This window comes from Hippopotamus amphibius, chromosome 5 (assembly GCF_030028045.1).
Source record: "Hippopotamus amphibius kiboko isolate mHipAmp2 chromosome 5, mHipAmp2.hap2, whole genome shotgun sequence".
Lineage (NCBI taxonomy): Eukaryota > Metazoa > Chordata > Mammalia > Artiodactyla > Hippopotamidae > Hippopotamus > Hippopotamus amphibius.
In genome coordinates this window covers 6,370,384-6,391,148 of record NC_080190.1, presented here as the reverse complement: position 1 = coordinate 6,391,148, position 20,765 = coordinate 6,370,384, and the positions used below count along the sequence as shown (strand labels likewise).

The following is a 20,765-nucleotide window of genomic DNA, read 5'->3' as shown; positions in this document are numbered from 1 at the left end:
TACATTGACAATGGTGGGTGGCCCTCACATCTAATTCTAAAACATGTTCTTAACCCCAAAGAGAAACCTCACACCCATTAGCAGTCGCCTCCCATTACCCGCCCCGGCAACCACTAAACTACTTCCTGTCTCTACGGATTTGCCTACTCTATTCGTTTCATTTCATGTAAGTGGAGTCATACAAAATGTGGCCTTTTGTGTCTGGCTTCCTTCACATAATGTTTTCAAGGTTCATTCATGTTGTAGTATTAGCACTTCATTCCTTTTTATTGCTGAATAAAATGACATTGTAAGGATGTACCAAATTTTGTTTCCCACTCATCAGTAGATGGGGATTTGGGCTGTTTCCACTTTTAGGCTATTATGAATAATGCTGCCATGAACATTTATGTACAGGTTTTTGTGTGGACATATTTTTTCGGTTCTCTTGGGTAGACTCTATGGGTAGGTATAGGGTTATAAATCTGTGAGTGGGATGGCTGGATCTTATGGTGACTCTGTTTACATTCTGAAGCACTGCCAAACTTTTCCTAAGCAGCTGAACTTTCCCCATTTTACACTCTCAGTGTTTGGGAGGGATGTAGGAACTTGTCCACATCCTCACCCACACTTGTTACTGTCTGTGCTGTTGATTACACCCATCCTAGGGTACATGAAGTAGTGTCTCACTGTGATTTTGATTTTCATTTTCCTAATGACTTATGATGTTGAACATCTTTTCATATGCTTATTGGTCATTTGTATATATTCTCTATTCAAATCCTTTTTCCTATTTTTTAATTGGGTTTTTGTCTTTTTACTGTTGGGTTGGAAGAGTTCTTCATGTAGCCTGGATACTAGACCCCTATATGATTTGCAAATATTTTCTCCCATTTTGTGTGTTGTCTTTTTGCTTTCTTGATGTCTTTTGTAGCACAAAAGCTGATCAATTTTATGAGGTCCAAACTCTCTATTTTCTTAATTTGTTTGCTTATGCTTTACACGCCATATCTGAGAGACCCTCACCTAACCTAAGATGAGATGAAGGCTTACACGGATGTTTTAAGAGTTTTATAGGTTTATCTCTTACATTTTGATCTTTGATTCACTTTGAATTAATTTTCGTATAGGCTTAAAGCAGGGGTCCAATTTCATTCTTCTGTATGTGGATATCCAGGTGCCTAAACAGTTTGTTAGAAAACTCTTCTTTCCCCAACTTGTCTTGGCAACCTTGTTGAGAGTGAGTATTCTTTTGATACTATTTTTTCTTCAAAAGTTTCTACATTATTATTGCCTGTTTTCTCCTTCAGGTGAATTTTAGAATCAAATTCTAAGCTCTGCAATAATCCTCTGAGACTTCAGCTTGACTACTTTGAATGTATAGGTCAATTTACTCAAGATTTGTAGTTTTCAAATAATGAGTTTTTCTATTCACATACACGGTGTATCTCTCCACATAACAAGAGCATTTTTATGTCCTTCAGCCTAGTTTGAGATTCTTTTTGGAATGGCTTTGGAAAGTTTTCCTTTGGCTTATGTCTAGGTATTGTATAGGCTTGTTGATATGAATAGGATCTTTTTTGTATTATATCTTATACACGGTTATTTTTAATGTAAAGGAAAGCTTTTTTCTTTTTTAAAGTTGATGTTGTATCAGACACTCCTGCGGGGCCGTCGTTATCCGTTTAACAGTTTGCAGCATCGCTTGGATTTTTTATGCTGTTGATTATACCAACTGCAAACAATGACAGTTTCGGGGCTCCTTTCTGACCCCCATACAATGTTGAGGAATGAGGTGGCCTGGTGTCCAGGGAGAGAGGTGGGAGAGGGGACTGCCCACAGAGGGAAGGCACGTGTACAAAGATGAGCAGTGGGGGAGAGGGGACAGTTCAGGAGAGGGTTTGTCTGCTTGGCTGGAAGACTCTGGTGCAGGAGCACAGACTCACAGCCCTGCTCCTCCCTCTGGCAAGGGTGTCCTCTCCAGTGAGCCCATGGCTCAGAAGAGGGTACATGAGGGAGAGTGGTGGCGGACACTGCCCAGCCAGCCGCCAGGCATCCAGCCAAGCCGTGGGGGACCCGCGCAGCCAACCTGTCTCTTCAGTTTCCATGGGAAGTAACTTTTGAAAGGCTCCATGGTTCCCCCCTCTAGGTAACTCTAGCTTTGGGTTCTTAAGGGAGTCATGATAACAATTCTCTAAACACAGGGAGATTGTGTAACTGGAACGTAATGCCCCAGGGCATCAGAGGGGTCTGGTCCCCTCTGCGCAGGGTGGGGGGATTTCAGCCCTGGGAACCCAGCAGTCATGTCGCAGCTGAGATGACTCAGGAGGTGAAGGGGCCCAGCTGGTGTTATAGGTTAGGCTGTCTGGGGGAACCAGGATCACTGGTTTTTGACTTACCCATCTTTGAGGGTCTTGTACATTAAATACTTTGCTCCATTTCAGAGAACTCGGAACTATTGCTATAGGAAACCAAGTATTGGTTAAAATATTAAGAACCAAATGGTGACAATACTCTTAATGACTGACCTCTGAAATTTCAAACTCATTTATTCTCCATCTTAATTTATTTTTTAATAGATTACTTATCAAATGTACTTTCAAATTAAATACCCAGAAATATAAGCTCATTAAAGCATGAGCTGAGAACAAATTAGTATAAAATTAATTTCCAGTTCAACAACTAGGCTGAATTATTGCTTATAAAGGAGGAGGGGATGGATTCTAGCCCTTGCACGCTGATCCTTAAACAACCCCAACTCTCTTAGTCAGTACCAGAGGTAATGCCTCATTTCTCAGCTCTAAGACTACTTTACGTTCACCTTTCGAGAGCTGACTAGCAAGCCCATTGCTCACTCTTGACTGTGACTAGGACGCCAAATTCCAGATCCTCCAGGACAATTACAATCTCATCACGCTTTATGTTTTTCACGACGATTAACTACATGTTTAAACGAGTGCGATTTGGTTTTTATAACATAGAAGTCATCATATAGATCAATGGACAGTCAGAGAGACAGACTCATCACACCAGGTGTCACATGACTGGTTGGGGAATTTGACCATGGGGAGTGGAGGAGAAGTACGTTCCTACCCCTCTGGGGGGCTTGACCCCCTTTGGCAGTGGCCAAGGTCGAGGGAGAAGTGCAGGCAGCATCCCATGGGGTCCAGCAGTGCCCATCAGCAAAGTCTCCAGGTGAGTGTGTGTCCCCATATGCGAGGGCCGGGTTGCCGCCCTTGGACTGATGCTAAGGGGCAGGAACCTGCCAGGCCTTGTAGATTTGCAAACATGTGGCCTGTTGGAGCTGGATGTGGCCACACCTGTGAGAGATGCAGGAGCCCATCATGCCGTGGAGGTCTTGTGCCCCAGGGCCCCCTGGGTCAGGTGGTCACAACAATGACTGTGGCAAGCGTCCGCAACGGCACCCCTCCCAGTTGCCTCCAGAGAGTCAAACGGTGCCACGTCTGTCTTTCTATCATGCTCACGACTCTAAAGACGTGGCTGAACAAGACATCATCTTATTTGCACAGTCGTCTTGGCCTCGTTCTGCTGATCCAATACATTCTCTTTCTACCAACAAAACATAACATAGAAAAGAGTCCCAAACATGCATAACCACAAAATTATATCTTTCCCTTTACAAAACCTCTAACCATTTATTTTATATACTTACTACTTAACCTAATGCATTTCCCTCCTCCAGTAAAATAAATTCTCCTTCTGTTTAATACTATCAATCAAATATAATGGCGGGAAAGAGGAATATGGAATAGGAACCACTGAGCTTGAAAACAGTAGCCCTCAACTCTGTGCCATACGAGAAGTAAAATAAAAATTCTGTTACCCAACTCTCAGTGGACTAGAAAGAAAAGAATTTTACATGCTAAATTGCTAACAAAAGTGGCCTGACCTTGTGATTAAAGAGGACCTGTGAGCAGACAAATTCCATTAGGGAGTAAGCTGAACGAAAATTATTTTCAATGTTCTTTTCCTTGGGAACATTCTAGGGCCTCCCTGCCACATGCAATACGACAAATCGTCTTGATTTAGCATTTGAATCGCACAGTGTTCTAGCTGGAAGGGAGCTTCAGGCCGTGTGAGGCCGGCCTTCCCTGAACAGATGTGGAAGCTGAGGCCCTGACTGGTTAAATAAACGTCCAAGGTCACAGAGCTGGTTCACAGCCGAGCAGGGACTAAAAGCCAGGCCTCTCACCCCCAGGTGGACAGCCTCCCTCCACATCTTGTTGCTAGGAACACGCACCTCTACAAAGAAAAGCGATCACCTAAAATCCAAACTTGAACAAAACGCTTTCTCAAGTACAGCAGAGCCTCGTCACAACGTCACTCAGGGAACTGAGGAAAGTAAAGTCATTTCCAGACTCAGAAAGATCTGCAGATAGGAGGGGTGTGAGGGTGCGTGAGTGTGTGTACACACGCATGTGTGTGCACGAGCTGCTGACTTGCGTTTCGGCACACCTGTGGTCCCGCCTTCCCTCCCTTGTGCGGAACATCAGGCCCGCACATACCACACGTTTGCTTGAGACTAAAACAAGGTGATAGTGCATTCAAGCAAAGGAGAAAAATGACTTTGCAGCCCGTGTGTTTCTCTGACGGGGCGACATTGTGCTTTCCCCGAGAGCGTGCAGGACGCACTGTTGAGCAGTCAGCATGCCCATGCTCTCTGAGCCATCTCTGCTCCCAACTCTAACCGCCTCTGCCCCCAGCTCTAACCATCTCTGCTCCCCAGCTCTAACCATCTCTGCCCCCAGCTTTAACCGCCTCTGCCCCCAGCTCTAAGCATCTCTTCCCTCAGCTCTAAGCATCTCTGCCCTCAACTCTAAGCATCTCTGCCCTCAACTCTAAGCATCTCTGCCCTCAGCTCTAACCATCTCTGCTCCCAGGTCCAACCACCTCTGCCCCCAGCTCTAACCATCTCTGCCCTCAGCTCTAACCATCTCTGCTCCCAGCTCTAACCATCTCTGCCCTCAACTCTAAGCATCTCTGCCCTCAACTCTAAGCATCTCTGCCCTCAGCTCTAACCATCTCTGTTCCCAGGTCCAACCGCCTCTGCCCCCAGCTCTAACCATCTCTGCCCTCAACTCTAAGCATCTCTGCCCTCAACTCTAAGCATCTCTGCCCCCAGCTCTAACCATCTCTGCCCTCAGCTCTAACCATCTCTGCTCCCAGGTCCAACCACCTCTGCCCCCAGCTCTAACCATCTCTGCTCCCAGCTCTAACCATCTCTGCCCTCAACTCTAACCATCTCTGCCCTCAACTCTAAGCATCTCTGCCCTCAACTCTAAGCATCTCTGCCCCCAGCTCTAACCATCTCTGCCCTCAGCTCTAACCATCTCTGCTCCCAGGTCCAACCACCTCTGCCCCCAGCTCTAACCATCTCTGCTCCCAGCTCTAAGCATCTCTGCCCCCAGCTCTAACCATCTCTGCCCTCAGCTCTAACCATCTCTGCTCCCAGGTCCAACCACCTCTGCCCCCAGCTCTAACCATCTCTGCTCCCAGCTCTAACCATCTCTGCCCTCAACTCTAACCATCTCTGCCCTCAACTCTAACCATCTCTGCCCTCAGCTCTAACCATCTCTGTTCCCAGGTCGAACCGCCTCTGCCCCCAGCTCTAAGTGTCTCTGCCCCCCAGCTCTAACCATCTCTGCTCTCAGCTTTAACTGCCTCTGCCCCCAGCTCTAACCGCCTCTGCCCCCAGCTCTAACTATCTCTGCTCCCAGCTCTAAAAAGAACTCTGTCTGCTTAAAAGACCGGGAAGAACCAACCTCAGGGGCCACTCACATTATTTGCAGTGCTGCAATTCGGCACTAGAGAACGCAGCTTACAAAACTGTGTTCACGATCTTTGGGACCGCCCTGCAAACCAGGCCTGGAAACAGCAAGTCTGCAATAGTGAGAGCACTGGATCGATCTGGAGTTGAAAGTCTTGCGGTTTGAGACTTAGTCTCCATTTTTAATTTGTAAAATGGGATTGACACTTGCTGCCCAGGGTCTTAGGGATCAAATCAATCTGTGAAACGTATGTCATTGTCACAGATCTGGGATATGACAACATGTACTTAAACCCATTATGCTGTAAGCGCTATGTTCCCCCTGTCTATCTCCCTCTGCGCTGGACCCCAGCTCAGTGTATTTTTGCTGAATGAATGAATGAACATGCGTGAGAGAAGCTGACCCCTTAGAGAGCAGGGAGTGCCATTTTCTTACACTCCCGCACTGGTTCCTAACTCCCAGCTCTCAATCTTCTTGGCTGTTGTGCAGGACTGTGTAGATGGATGCAGGAGCAGGAGGGACTTGGTGGGAGTGGGTCAGAGGAGCTGGGGCCAGCAGCCACCTCACAGAGACACACGTCTTCAGAGCCCAGTTCCCGGCACAGCTCATCGACCGCTTTCTTGCCCACAGCTGCCTCTCTCCTCCTATTATTCCTATTCATTAAGGACTTCAGAAGGAACGGATGGTCCAGGGTGGCTAAGAGATGTTGTGAATCCATCATCAAAGCAGAGCAGTGGCTACAATAGGCTGCTTTTCTAGAAGCCTGATTGTGCGCCAGGTTCAGTGTCTGTCTGTTTCATGTTCACGTTCCCAGCTGGTTCAGTGCTGGGATTTCAACCTGGGCAGCCTGCCTCCTGGCTTCTGATCCCACCCTCTACGCACACTGCTTCCAGACAGAAGGCTGTCCCAGAGCCTCTGCTGACACCTTTAGAGAAGGAAAGTCACCACACCTGGAGCGCCTATGGGTACTCATTGCACATTCCACACGGATTTGGCTCTTCCGTTGTTTGGCTCTTAAAGCATCTTTGTCATGGGTACATCATGTCATTTGTGGTCAGACAGTATCTTCCTCCCTCCTACACACCGCCATGTGGCACTAGACCTTACTCAGTTCCCCTGGGCTTCAGAGCGATGAACTCAGCAAACTCCCAGAGGGCTTTCAGCCCCTCCCTGTATCCCAGGCCAGCAGGCCAGCAGAGCATCCTCTGCACTCCCCAAGAAACACCTGCTAGGTCTCTCTCTTTGCAAATGAATGCCAGCCCATTCCCGAATCCACCTTGCTACAGTTTTATATACTAATTTCACAACACAAGCACCATGGCCAGGGATGTACAACAGACACACTCCAGAGTTTTGTTTGCATCACAGTGGTTAGGAGCTCAGATTCTAGACTCAGGTTGTGTGAGTTTGAATCCTTATTAGCTGGGGGCGGCGGGGGCGGGGAGGGCTTGGTCTAGTTACTCAACCCCCTATGTCTTAGCTTCCTCATCTGGGTATAAAAATAGCAAAAATTGATTTATTGTGAGGCGCAAACCACAAAATGTATGTAAAGTGCTTTGCACAATGCCTGGTGTGTTGTTGGTGCTTACTTCATGTCACAGTGGGCACTCAACAAACATTCGTTGTTGAATGAGTGTATGAATGGATGAATGTGTGCATGAAAAGGCAGGGAGTGTCACCATCGTGGAATGGGAATGCTGGTTTCAGAACTTTGGACTTGACTGAGGAGACGTTGAGGAAGCTATTGATGATTTGTGAGGACTGAAACACAAGTGCAAAAGGGAATAGCATAAATAGAAAGATGCTCTGGAAGGATCACGTAGGCAGGAGTGGTGGCTGGATTAAACATAAGTGAGACTAGAAGTGGGGAGAAATGTCAGGTGGCCATGACATCTTCCAGCTGAGAAGAAGGGAGGGGCTGAGCTGCAGTCAGTGGATCAGGAAGAGGGGTAACGTGGCTGTGAAGGTGGAAATCAACACAGGACATGGTGAGGACCTGCGGGGAAGAGGGGGTGCTTGGTGCCTCGGTCAGTGAGAGGACAGAGCAATCTCTTGAGACCGAGGTAAGCCTGGAAGAGCTGATGAATGAGACGTGCGAAGGGTACAGAGATGGTAGGGAACTTAATTCTTTTTAAAATCATTTTTAAGAATGTGGTAACAGGCCTAACTCACACCTGGTACCCATAATGAGATGGGAATGGTCTATGTCTTCCCTCCTACTCCCAGAATCATTTTCTATCTTCTTCAGATGTTCTCTAGCCGGGATGGGATGCGGCTGACTCCCTAATACCCGTTTGCCCTGACATGTTCAGTCCAAGCTGATTGTAGAAGGTTCTACTCATTTTGATAGCAAACGTTTGCCACGGAAATGAATGAGATGTCATTCAAACAATACTTTCAATCAAAATATGCGATATCATGCCTGTCTGATGGTGCAGCCTCAGTGAACATTGACTGAAGTCCCACTTTGGACAGCTGTTACAGCAAATGTTTTCATAAATTTTTTTCAATGAGAACCACGTACAACAAATGGAACTCTTCTGGGTATTGCTCAGGTGTAGAAGGTCAGATCTTTTCCCTTCTCTCTGTCTCCATCCCCCTGGCCCTAGCCGCCATCTCCTCTTACCTGGGCTTCGGGCTCATCCACGAGAGCCAACTGCCTGACCTTGCTGAATCCCTGCTCTTGCCCCGCTGAGGACCTTCACACTGAAGCCAGTGGGATCTTCCAAAGTCTATCCCCAGTCATGACACCCCCTTGCTTGACAGCTTTTAATGGCTTCCCCATCTTCCTCCACGACAACTAAATTGTCACCTTGGCCTCCACGTCCTTCATACTCTGGTGCCTGTCAAACTCTAGACACTTCCCCGCCTCCAAGTAAAACTTGGCATTAGCCAGGAATGTCCTTCCCTTTCCCATCCCCTAGTTCATGGCTTCTTGACTTTCAGATCTTGGGTCACATGTTCCTTCCTCCATGAAGCCTTCCATGATTCCTTAGACTAGATTAGGCCCCTTAGCCTTTCCTTCAGTGAACTTAGCACAGATTTTGATTCAGTCTGTGATTCTTGGAATAATGTCAGTCTTCACCCTCCAGCCCCACATGGGCCCTCTGTCTGTTTTTATTCTCCTTGGTGATCACAGGGCCTGGCAATGGGAAGGTGCTCGGTTAACGTGCATGTAATAGAAGGATGAGTTTGGACCAAAGCACTGACAACATTTAGGAGACTTTCTGGAGGGCCATTCTGGCCTTCCCCAGAGCTGTCTTTTGGGATGGAAATAGCATAAATGTCATGTGCATCGTCTCCCACAGGCCTTATGAAAACAGACAGTATAAAACATAATCTTCCCTGAGATGTGGCCAGCAAAGGCTTAAGCCACAAATGTTTCATCCTGTCAGGACAATAGAGAGATAAAAGACCAGGGATCAATTCCAAAATTAAAATCAGCCACTAGTCTGCTTGTCAACCAGCTTACAGTGATTGTTGAGAGATTAAATTTAAAAAAGAAAGACGCTAGCCAAAAAGTGGTTCTTATTTTATATATAATTTTAAGTTTAGGGAAATTCATTGTGTGCTGACTTTGGGGGAAAGGGGGATGAGTCAGCACATTTCTTTCTGTTTCCCAGCCTGATTCAATAGAAACAAAACCCCCAAAGCTGCATCTGCCTCCTCGCCACGAAAGACAATACGAGGCCTTGAGCTCCCCTGAAGGGGTTTCTGCTGGAAGACTGGCTGTCTAGGGCTGAGGGTTGTCTTTAGTGAAGGAGACTGTTCCCTCCTTATCTTCACAGTAACGTGACTGACAGCTCAGAACAGCACTCAAAGGAATGGGGAAAGGTGGCCCCCAGAACAGGAGACAAGTCATTGCTTTTCTAATTGTAAAAGCAACATATGCTTGCTGTTTCTGGAGGTCTGGGGGTGCCAATTAACCCAGCCTCCAGTTGCTTCACCTACTGAAGAAAGATTCAAAGAGTCCAATGATGATCAAAACACAGTATGAGTTTACCTCCAAAAGAGGGGTTTCTGGTATATTCCATCAGAGGACACACCTTAGGTCAGGCCAGAAGTGAGCCTGCCTGCAATTCCTAAGCCTCATCTCCCCACCCTGTTCTTATTAGCCAAGCCTGGGGCCCATCTCGGGGAGGCCGGGGCTGCAGGAGACCACTGCTTGGACTCCACAGAGGGGTGGGGAAGGCTCACCTCCCTTGACTGAGGGAAGACAGCAAGGCTCACCTCATGGCCTTTCTAAGGCAGGGGCTCTGCCCCCTCCCCAGTGCGCCGGGGCCAGAGGTTGCCAGGGCCTACCCCCTCCTTCCCTACTCTCCCTGAGAAGATGCTTCCACGGGGAGGAGTGAGGGAGTAAGTTGGGGGAGGCGGTAGATGTCTGCCCCATCTATGCAGTGACCCCGTGGAAAGATGAGGACAAGACAATGGCTATCAACATTCCAGCACCCTTGCATCCAGGCTGTTTTCTAAAATGCCTGGATTTAGCGCCTTCGGCTTTCGCAATGCAAGTCCCAACAGTCCCGGCAGCTGTTGGACCCTCGTTTATCTACTCCCCTATTTCTTCTTCTCTTTTATCACATTTCTTTTCCCAAGTGAGAAAAAAGGATCAAAAATGCCTAAGAAGAGGAAACTAGTCGGGGAGATGGAAACAGAAAACATGAAACTACTAAAATAACTTTGGAAGCATATCTTACTCCTTCCAGACGGTCTGTATTCAACAAGCACTTTCACTGTCAGCTACAGTGGAGATCTGGAGGGCTCGAGCCTATTGTCAAGTATGTCTAGGATCTCTTTTTTCTGTTTCTATTTGGAACAACAATTTGCACTGTAAGGAGAGACTTTGTGCTAAGCGTATTTTAAATGACATCCTCTTAGGAGAAAAAAGAAAAAAAAAAAGTCAGGTCAGGGCACCAATGATTACTTATATCTGAGATGGACCCTCAAGTCTTGCTTTGTGGCTTCCATCCTTCTCCTGTACTCCAGGCTCATATACCTACCTGCCCCCTGAACACTTTACTTGGCTGTCCCACTATAAACTGAGTAGGGATAAACCTGTACTCATGGTCCCCTCCGTCTTCTAAGACCAACAACTGTTCCTTAATGATGCCACTGAGAAACAAACTGCCCATCCCATGGCCTAAACAGAACATGGGGGCATTGTTGGTGCTTCTTTAGTTTTTTTTTTTTCCCCTATATTTTCACTCTGGAATTCTTATTGGACCTATTCTGTTCTCTTCAAAACATTTCAAATTCTTCTCTGACTTTTCTATTATCTTGCTTTCCTGGAGGTGCTAATTCTCTTGTATTTTTGTCCCTGACGCTGGCTTTTGTTAATCATGTGTTTTGTAATTTTGATTGTGGGTCATCTTTAATAATATTCTTTTTTTTTTTTGATATGGGAATCTCATGTAATCTGGGCTGTATAAATATTCCTATAGAACTATTTTCGGTTGACTTCAGCTTGGGCCATGGGACCTGGGGTGGCTGATTTGGGACCAGTTTGAGGTTGGTACATTGACTGGCAATTCCATTCCTATGCTGGTATTAGAAATTTGGACACCAGTCCACCCCATTCCAAACATACACTTTATGAGGCTCGCTGGGGTTTTACTTTCTCTGTTTTTTATGAAAGCTTTGTTCAGTCCAGGGCACCTGGAGACGATGCTCTCTGCTGCCCCTTCTCTGGACTGGAGTTTACTTGTCCCCTTTTTCACAGAGGAAACATCTCTCTGGGACCCCAGCTTTTGTGGGATTCTCAATTGCAGCCACCCACTTCTCTTGTCCCAACCCCCAAGCACTGAGTTCTCCCTCTGGGTCCTAAATGGCCCATTGGGGTCTCATGACCTCAACTTCCCAGCCTAGCGCTCTAAGCTTACATCCCTGATCTGTTTCTGCTTCCCAGGAATTTCTCTGACTCTCTCAAGCTTGGTCAGGCATTAAATAAACAAACAAACAAATATAAATAAAAATAAAGGCTACTTGACAACACTTCAGTTGTAAATGTAAAGCCTTTCTCTAAGCTTATTCTTTTTAAAACAAATATGCATAGCTCTTTAAAACAGGTAACTGTCCTGGTCCTCAGAGGGCAGCAACTCTCTTTAATGCCCACATTCACACCTGAACCTGAGCATGGTAAGCGGTTGTTAAGAAGAATAAATAAATAAATTAGCATCTTGTCTAAGTTACATATAAAAACTTCAGATACTATGAAAGCTAAGAGGTGATAAATGTCACCTTCCAGTAACAACCATGATATAGAATCATATCGACACGGTGGATACATTTATGAAAAGTTTAAGCAGAATCAGTTTTCCTTTGAATTTCTTTAAGGGACTTGCAAGTTTAATGTAGCCAAGTTCAGCCCAGGGGCAACTGCTTTCTGAGCCATTTCTAATTTGAGCTTGGTTTCCAGGAAGGATTTGCCCAGTTTAGCATCCCATGGTCACTGGCAGGTGGGTTCAAGGTCAGCCTGCAATAAAGCCATACCTTCAAAGGACTGTCCTGGCACAAGGTCAAATTTTTCTGGAGTTACAGTGGAATGCCCAAACAGTAAGTGATGCCCAAGCTCTTCTCAGGGTCTAAGTGAAGGATCTGGGCATGTGACCTTGCTTAGGATAACACAGCTACGGAGTCTCAGCACAGATCTGATAGCACAGCATCACGGTGGCCCCAGCATGCACGACTTACTGTGTAATTTCGAACGAGGGAGACATCAGTGCCATCTTGCAGATAGTGGGTTTCCGTGAAACTGCTGGCAATGAGACCTCTGTGGAAAAATAAAAACAACATAACAGATGAGTGGAGAATCACACTGATGTGTTGCTTGTGGATGTCTAGGTTGTAGGGTGGCAAGGGTCTGACTCCCTCTTTATTTTACAGATGACCCACTGAGGCTCCCATAGGGCCTCCAACCTGCTCAGGTTATCCGGGGAGACCAAGGAGGAGGCTCAGGCAGGCGAGATTCATGCGCTTTGAACAGCAGCCCGCACAGTACAGGTGGGGCCTGCCTCACTGCCCCCACCTCACTCCTTCAACACACGCAGGTGTGTGACACACGTGTACATGCACACACACGCACACACCCTGCTACAAACAGCACACACAGATTTCTGAGTTGGGAGAACCACCCTTCTGGAAGTCACAAGGCCCCACTACCTGGAATCAGCAGCTAACCTGCATGCTGGAAAAATAATTTTGGACCCACAATATTGGCCCTGGTAGTTCTGCAGGTAACAGAGCCAGCTGTCAATATTAAAATGTCAAAGGAGGGTTTAGAACGACGATGAAATGTTAAAGACAGTGCTGCAGGAGGTGAGGAAAAATGATTTCAGACACACTGCAATACTGAATTTCTAAAATGAATTGGTAGAAGAAAAAAACCTCTATTATCCTAACCAAAACTGCATGCAATCCACTAGATCTTCACTGATGCGAGCAAAGCCTGAGCTTGTTTAGGTTTTAAACTATTTTGTGATTTCTTCTGTCGTATGCACATTCTATCCTTCTTAACATGACCGCAACAAGTGTTCCTTTGCACCTACTATGTGCTGGGTGCTGTGCTAGCTGCTGGGATATAAAGATAAATAAGGACACTGCCTGGTGAGGTGGCAGACAGACATAATGCAGTGAGGGGAGGGTGGGAACAGAGGCGGGACGGAGTCTTCCTGGTTGGACAGACGCACAGTAGGTGGAGGGTACTGAAAAGGGGAGGCTTTACAGACAACAGAGGAGGAGTCATCCAGGCAAAGGAGGGCTGGGAGGAGAAGGGGGTTCCAGACAGAGGATGGCAAGGCCAGGAGTCCTCAGGGTCTGGAATCTGGGAAGCCAGGTTGGTGGGAGGCAGGGAAAAGCTCTAAACATCTCTGGATTTTATCTGTCTGGGCAATGATGAGTCGAGAGTTGTTTTAAATACTGGACGTTGCAGGAGGTGCGGCGTGCAGCAATGAAGCTGTCTGCCCTCCCTGCCCAGGGGATGCCCTTCTGCTGGGGTCACTCCACGCCCCCGTCCTGAGATGAACGTGGGACCCAAGCTAACCTGTGTCTAATCTTCCCTGCAGCCTGCCTGGAGCTGGGGCTTCTGCAGAAGAGGTCTTTCCTCTTTGTTCTCAAAGCTTCACACAAACACGCTCAGGGCTTCCCGCAGCCTGGCCCCTGGCTGCAGGACAACGCTGCCTGGGGAAAACCCAGCTGTCACCAGCTGTGACAAAGGACAGAAAGGGGGGATCTTCTAGTTGCCTTGGGGCCCCGCTTTACCTCTCCTTTTCCTCAATAACCCCCTGACTTTTGCTTCAGCTGGTTCAAGTTGGGTTTTGCAACCAGAGTCCTGATAAACATGGGTGGGAAGAAATCAAAGTGGCAATGCTGCAAACGTAATAGATGAGAGAGAGAGTTTCCTTGCAAAGTCAGATTTCTCAGACCCTCTCCAGCCAAGTCCAGAACTGAGAGTCATCTCCTGTTTTATAAGGGTTTCGATATATTTAGGTCATGCCTGGTTTAAATTAGTTAGACCCTCCCAGCGGGTCTGAGTTGCGCTCCACTTAACAGCGATTGTTCGAAAAGAATATGACAGAAATATAAAACGCAGACAATCTTTCGCACTCACTGACAAAGCTCATGGGCTCTTCCACACCCCTCACTTTTCCCTCTGCTCAGGAGGAGGTACATCTGGCTGGAGGAGGTTAAGCTCCCCGCTGGCTTCTGGCCTCAAATCCCCCTCTTCTAAGCATCCCTTCTCTGCATCATCACAGGACCCCCGGGGGTGGGATCCCTGCCAGCAGCCCCCGCTGGAGGGTCAGGAGCAGAGGAAGGAGAGCGGGCAGGGAAGGTGATGGGAATTTGGAGAAGGAGTTGGTGGTCATCCTTCACGCGGCCAAGAGTTCTAGGAAGGGCTGGGAGGTTGGTGACCTTGATGGAGCAGCTGTGGGAGGGGGCCCAGGAGAGGGGCAGAGGGAAGGTCAGGGACACTTTCCAGAGGGTGGTTCCCAAGGGAAGCAGAGAGATGGGGTGTGAAAGGGGAGGGGGTCGCCTACAGGGACAGGCTGGAGGGTGGCCAGTACCCAGAGCACCAATGACAGCGGGGACAGAAGCCATCCCCCACGTGAGGTGGGACCTGTAAGGGCCTAGTGGTCTTGGTGAAGGAGGGGGCTTGGTCACCTTCCAGATTGCAGGGAAAGGAGGAAAAGAAAAATTTAATATAATCGGAATTATATTATGATGCCTTATATGCTTTACTATTCAATAATCATTTTATTTTACTTATCTCTTGTTAATAATCTAGTCATTCTATTCCTAGCAATAGTGGGTCCTCCCTTTGGACACATCAAGGTATATGAATACCTAATACTAAGAAGAGTAACACAAAGAAGAGGAATTTGGAGAACAAAGGGAGAGAATTTCAAGGCTTTCTAACTGAAAGATGGATGTGCAAGACGACGATTCCCTTCACGGATGAGAAACGCAGAAAATGCGTCTGGAAAGCCGGGGATTGGAGAAGATGAGTGTTTGGTAGACCACAATCAGCAAACTGGTGGACAAGAAAAACGTGGAGGTTTAACAGCAGCAAAATGAATGATGAGGTTTTAAAATGTGACTTAGTCCAGTAATACAAAGACCTATGACTATTTCTGCCTAAAACCCCCCCACTACTTTTCATTGTATCCAAATGCCACTTAAACAGAAACACAGCATCATTACACTCTGAGCTCTAGTGAGTTCTTCAGTCCTGTCCTATGTCTCCTTTTATTGACAGCGGTTGACATGGGTGCTCCTGAGGACAGTCTGGGCGTGTCCCCCTACAGTTAAGACACTGAAGGACACAGCCCTTTTTGAGCTTTTCTCAGAGTCCAGAGAAGGAACGCTGACTTACAGCTCAGACTCACTGATACCACTGTGAACAGCACGTCTTCCCACGTGGAGCCGAGGTGGGGTTGATGCTTGGTGAGGACGGAGGCTCACGCTCTTCCGTAGTAGCCCCAGCGCGGAGAGCTCAGAAAATCCAGAGCTTTCTCAAGCCTCAGTTTCCCATGAGGGACGGGGACACGAGATGGAGGGAAGCCTGATGGCCTGGCCTCTGAGGCCAGCGTTCCATCCCGTGGGTCTGGGAATTGGGGGTCCGTGGCCCACACGCCACATATCAGAACCCATCCCCTCTCTGCTCTGATTTCGTCTCAGTGCCAGACGGTCCACCCCACGTTTCCCTCAGGTCGTGAAGAGCCCGGGGCAGTGCCAGTGTCCAGGTCCCACGTTGGGGTCATGCCACTCCCCACTGAAAACCCCCGAATGACTCCCCAACCCATTCAGACACAATTCCAACACCTTCCACCGCCGCCCAGGTGCTCACAACCTCACTCTCCCAGTGCATGATGCCTCCTTTCCCTGTGGCCAGCTCTCTCCCAGCCAACACGTCTGCTGGCTCGTTCTAGAACATTCCACACCCTCTCCCATTTAGGGCCTTTGCATTTGCTCTGCCTTGTGCCTGGAACATTCTCCGCCTGGCTTTTCATGAGGCCAGCTCCTTTCTATCCTGCAGGTATGAGCTTAAACATCTTTGCAGAGGGCCCTTTCCAGGTCATCTGATCTAAAGTAGCCTCCACCACCAGCATGCCCCACATCGCAGACCCCCCTGGGTTTCCTACTTTGCTTATTCATCTGTTTATTTATTTGTCTCTATCCCCTTAAGAATGTAAGGCGCAAGAAGGCTCTGTGCTCGCTGTGGCCCCGCCCCCAGCCCAGGCACTGTGCTAAGCCCTTTACTTGTTTTGCTAGGTTCTGGCTCTGTGGGTTAGATACTATTTCTATCCCAGTTTAAACAAGGACACCGAGAGACAGGGAGGTGACCTGACCTGCCCAAGGTCATACTGCATATGGTAGCATCCAGGTGGCTGTGCTTCAGAACTTGCTCTCTTAACCACTGTGTGGTGCTGCCTCTGCAAACTGGTCAAGAGATAACTGCTGAGTGCCTGCCTTCGGGGGCCGTGCCAAGTGCTGGATAAATACACGCTGAGCAGACTAACGGATGAATAGATGGGTGGATGGATGGGTGGATGGATGCGTGGACAACTGGATCTGAGGGGAATGCTGCAGGCATATTCTCTCTTTGTCTATCGCCTCCCAACCCTGGTAACACGTGACTCACATTCCTCTTAGGTACCATGACCTGCCAAGGAGCCATGAATGAAACTGGGAAGGCGCTCAGTCAAAGCTTCCTGAGATGCGTGTCTGATTTAAAAGGGGCCAGAAGTCAGAGGTCCCTTGAGAAAGCTGAGAGAGGTGGGTGGACAATGGCCATATTGGAAATGTGACAGCAGTGGACCTATCTCCCTTAGATTTCCCCAAGGAGAAAATCCAATTAGATGGATTCCGTATGTCAGCAAATGGGGACAGAAGGTGAATGCATAATTTCATGAGACCATTCTTTTTCTCTGCTTATTAGATTAGCTGATCTAACGAGGCATTCTGTTCCTCCCTATGCCAGAAAATAAAATGCCAGGAATTGATTTTGCTGTTTTCCATTTGTTCTCTGTTACAAGTGGCACTACAATAGTCTCTCATTTCACCAACATTTATTGTGTGGGACATTGGGTATAAGACCCCAAGAGCTCACCATCGGGTGGAGGACAGACCCAAAGAGTGATCAGATACACCCAAAGCATTGTGGGAGTTCAAGGAAAGGCTTCTAACCCTGGGGGAGGTGGTACCCAAGTGAGTCGTGAAAGATGGGGAAGAAGGAGTCAGGTTGAGGGGGATTAGTGAGGTGGAGGTGGGGAAGAATGAAGAAGAGAACATTCCAGATAAAGTTACTACACCTTCAAAGGCATGGAGGCATGGAGGGTACAGAAACAGCACGCTAGGGGGGTTGGGCACAGGGGACGTAAAACTCTACGGAGTTCCAAGTTGTTGAAGCGCGGAGTTTGAGGTCGGGAGACGTGCTGTTGTTCAGATCGGCAGGTTGGGGACAGGTGTCACGGACTCTATCCCGGACAATGGGGAACTGTTAAACGTGGCAGTGACCTGAGCCATATGAGCTTTGGAGCTAAAGGCCACTCTGACAGTCGTGTAGATAGGCCTCTGAGGGGGGAGAGACAAACAGGCAGGGGAACGGTGAATTAAGAGGCTGGTGTGAGCATCCGAACAAAGGGCCAGACCAGGACAAGAGCCTTTGGGATGGAAATTCAGGAGAGGCAGAATTAGGAACCTCAGCTGTCAACTGAGACGGGTAATTCCTAAAGGAGGGAAAGGAGAGGGTGAGTTCAGCTCTGGCCGTGCTGAGTGCGAGGGGCCTGAGGCCAGTCTCTTGGATATTTCAGCAAGCAGCTGACTCTGTGAACCTGAGGGGCAGGAAGTGGCTTGGCGTGAAGGCAGAGGTGCGGACACTTGGACAGCACACACTTGCTTCATGTGAGAACGCGTGAGATCGTTTCCTTTCCAGTTGACTATTGTGTTTTCTGATTTCAAAGTCTTTGGGTGGATAGGGCTGTAAAATGATCATTTAAAATTTACACTAAAACATTATGATGTAGATAACGTACCTCTGTATAAAATTTGTTGCATCTCTGAAACGATTTCAGTATTGAAATAAAAACCATTACCCCCAAGTTGCTTTTCTTAGATCAATATTGAAATGATCCTACTCTAAATTTACCATTCTATGATTTAGTGTTAGCGTTTAAATGAGGTGGATTTTGCCAAAATGACATATTTTATTCCTCAAAGCAAAGGAAAGCAGGAAGAAACACCTGCTCATTTTTACATCTGGAAGGGAGCCCTTTCTCTATCCCCCACCTTTGGAGTGAGTTAACTATTCCTCTCTTGTGTTCTGCCAAGGTTCTGTTACAGGATTTTCCCTGTTCTATTCTTTCTTTTTGACTTGCCTTCGCTCACATTGGTTTGAGCTAAGGGGCAAAAACTCCATTCCTAAGCCTAGCACAACTCCATTCCTAAGCCTAGCTCACAGTAAATGCTTAATCAATAAATGGAGGGCGTGACCAGAATCATTATTACAGAAAAGCAACCCAGTTTGGATAGAATGTATTCAAACTAACTGGATCAGTTAAAAAATAAAAGACCTTTCCTTCTCTTTCTTTATTGCTTATTTCTCTTTTTGGTTCGAAATTGTTGTCACTGATGGTGGACAGGGTGTGTGGGGTGGAATAATCACATCCACTTCCTTGTTATTTCAAGAGTTTCAAATGCTGTCAGGTCATCAGGACCATCCCTGACAGCTTGACATCAATTTTAGAACTGCTTAAATGAGAGAAACAGAGAAAGGAAAACTTAAAGATCAGCATCAATTACTTACAATATGAAAATCTCATCGATGACATGTCATCTTTTTTCTATTATTTCTTCGAAGACTATGTGTATGGTCTGTGGGCTTAATTATTCTGTGCGGCATACTCGCGCAATAGCGTCATAAGACAGCTCTTGTTTGTCAATTAACACCAGAAGGCACTTCAGACACTCTCTGCAATTAAATCACACAAACACTGGAGGCTTCAGTGATCTTCCTAGTGAAACCCATTTGGTATTCAAAGGATCCAACCCAGTTTTCTGCTGAAGATTTACTCCACCACAAGTTATTATTCCACAAATTACAAAATCATTCATATATAAATTTGGGTAATGGTTTTCTTTTATGAGAATTTGGAAATACAGCTACAAAGACTTTCACATGACGGGTAAACTGCTTGCAGCATTAATAAAACGCAGCACACAATAAAAATCATAATTAAAAATCATGATCAGGATTTTCCTAGTTACTAAAAAGAATATCCTTTATTGAAAATCATCTATTCTTCAACCCGAGCTAAGTAAATATAGAGAAAAGATTGAGGGAAAAAAGCCAAAATGTACCCAGACTGGATTCTATATTCTTCCATCCTCTGCAAGAACCCACTCTGGTTTTTAGTGAAAACTCTAGGCTGGCTGGCATCATGGGACTCAATGCTGATGTCATCAGATCTTTGGGACTATTTTATGGAGAGATCAGACCACTGAATAATTTTCTGTAAAGACAGTGCATTGAGGTATGAAATCACAGGAAGAAATGGAAAATAAGAAAAAGAATCAGAGATCGGACTTCCTAGGTGGCGCAATGGGTAAGAATCCACCTGCCAATGCAGGGGACACGGGTTCGATCCCTGCCCCAGGAAGATACCACATGCCACAGAGCAACGAAGCCCGTGTGCCACAACTATTGAGCCCAAGTGCCGCAACTACTGAAGCCCACGCACCTAGAGCCTGTGCTTTGCAATGAGAGGCCACCACAATGAGAAGCCCGCACACCACAATGAAGAGGAGCCCCCGCTTGATGCAACTAGAGAAAGCCCGTGTGCAGCAACGAAGACCCAACACAGACAATAAAATAAATAAATAAATAAAATAAATTTATAAAAAAAAAAAAGAAAAAGAATCAGAGATCTGGTATTTTCTACATCTGAGCTTTGCTTGAATTTCTTTCAGAAGCTGGTCTTTGCACATATTTATGATTTTTGTTTGCCTTGTGGGAAGAGTCATCCTACACTGTTACATAACTTACGCTCTGGGTTCTTGATATGGGGAGTGAAAGCAAAGCACCACCAACCATTGTCACCCATGTCTTGTCCTCTTCATCAGCCTGTCCACTCCTCTCCCTCTCCGACCGTTCGTTGGGTCTCAGTGTGTCAGGCCCTGGGCCACCCTGTCAATTGCACTTTCTTACTCTTTCTTGGCAGAGACCCTGTGGGGTAGGGACTGTTGTCAACTGCCTAACAGGGAAGAGGAAGACATTCAGAGAGGTTAAGCGATTCGTCCAGAGCCATACGGCTGTGCTAGCAGAGGCTGAACTTGACTCTATGTGGCTCCAAAGGCAGCCTCATCCTAAACCCTGGTCAACACTGCTTTGCCAGGAAGACATGATCCTGAAGGTCTGAAAACCAAGCAGCAGCAAGTCATATTCCCTCTTTTTCTGGAATCATTTTTCCCACAATGCTAAATGGAGCGTTCCGCTGTTTCTCT

At 47.0% G+C, this 20,765-nt stretch overlaps 1 protein-coding gene across 1 annotated transcript in view; it reads right to left on the bottom strand.

Moving 5' to 3' along the window:
- ADAM12 (ADAM metallopeptidase domain 12) overlaps positions 1–20,765 on the bottom strand; it is a 352,080-nt gene that overhangs the window by 118,434 nt on the left and 212,881 nt on the right. The window contains exon 4 of the mRNA XM_057734683.1: positions 12,459–12,537. Coding sequence (XP_057590666.1) covers positions 12,459–12,537 — 79 coding nt within the window. The remainder of the gene's footprint in view (positions 1–12,458; positions 12,538–20,765) is intronic.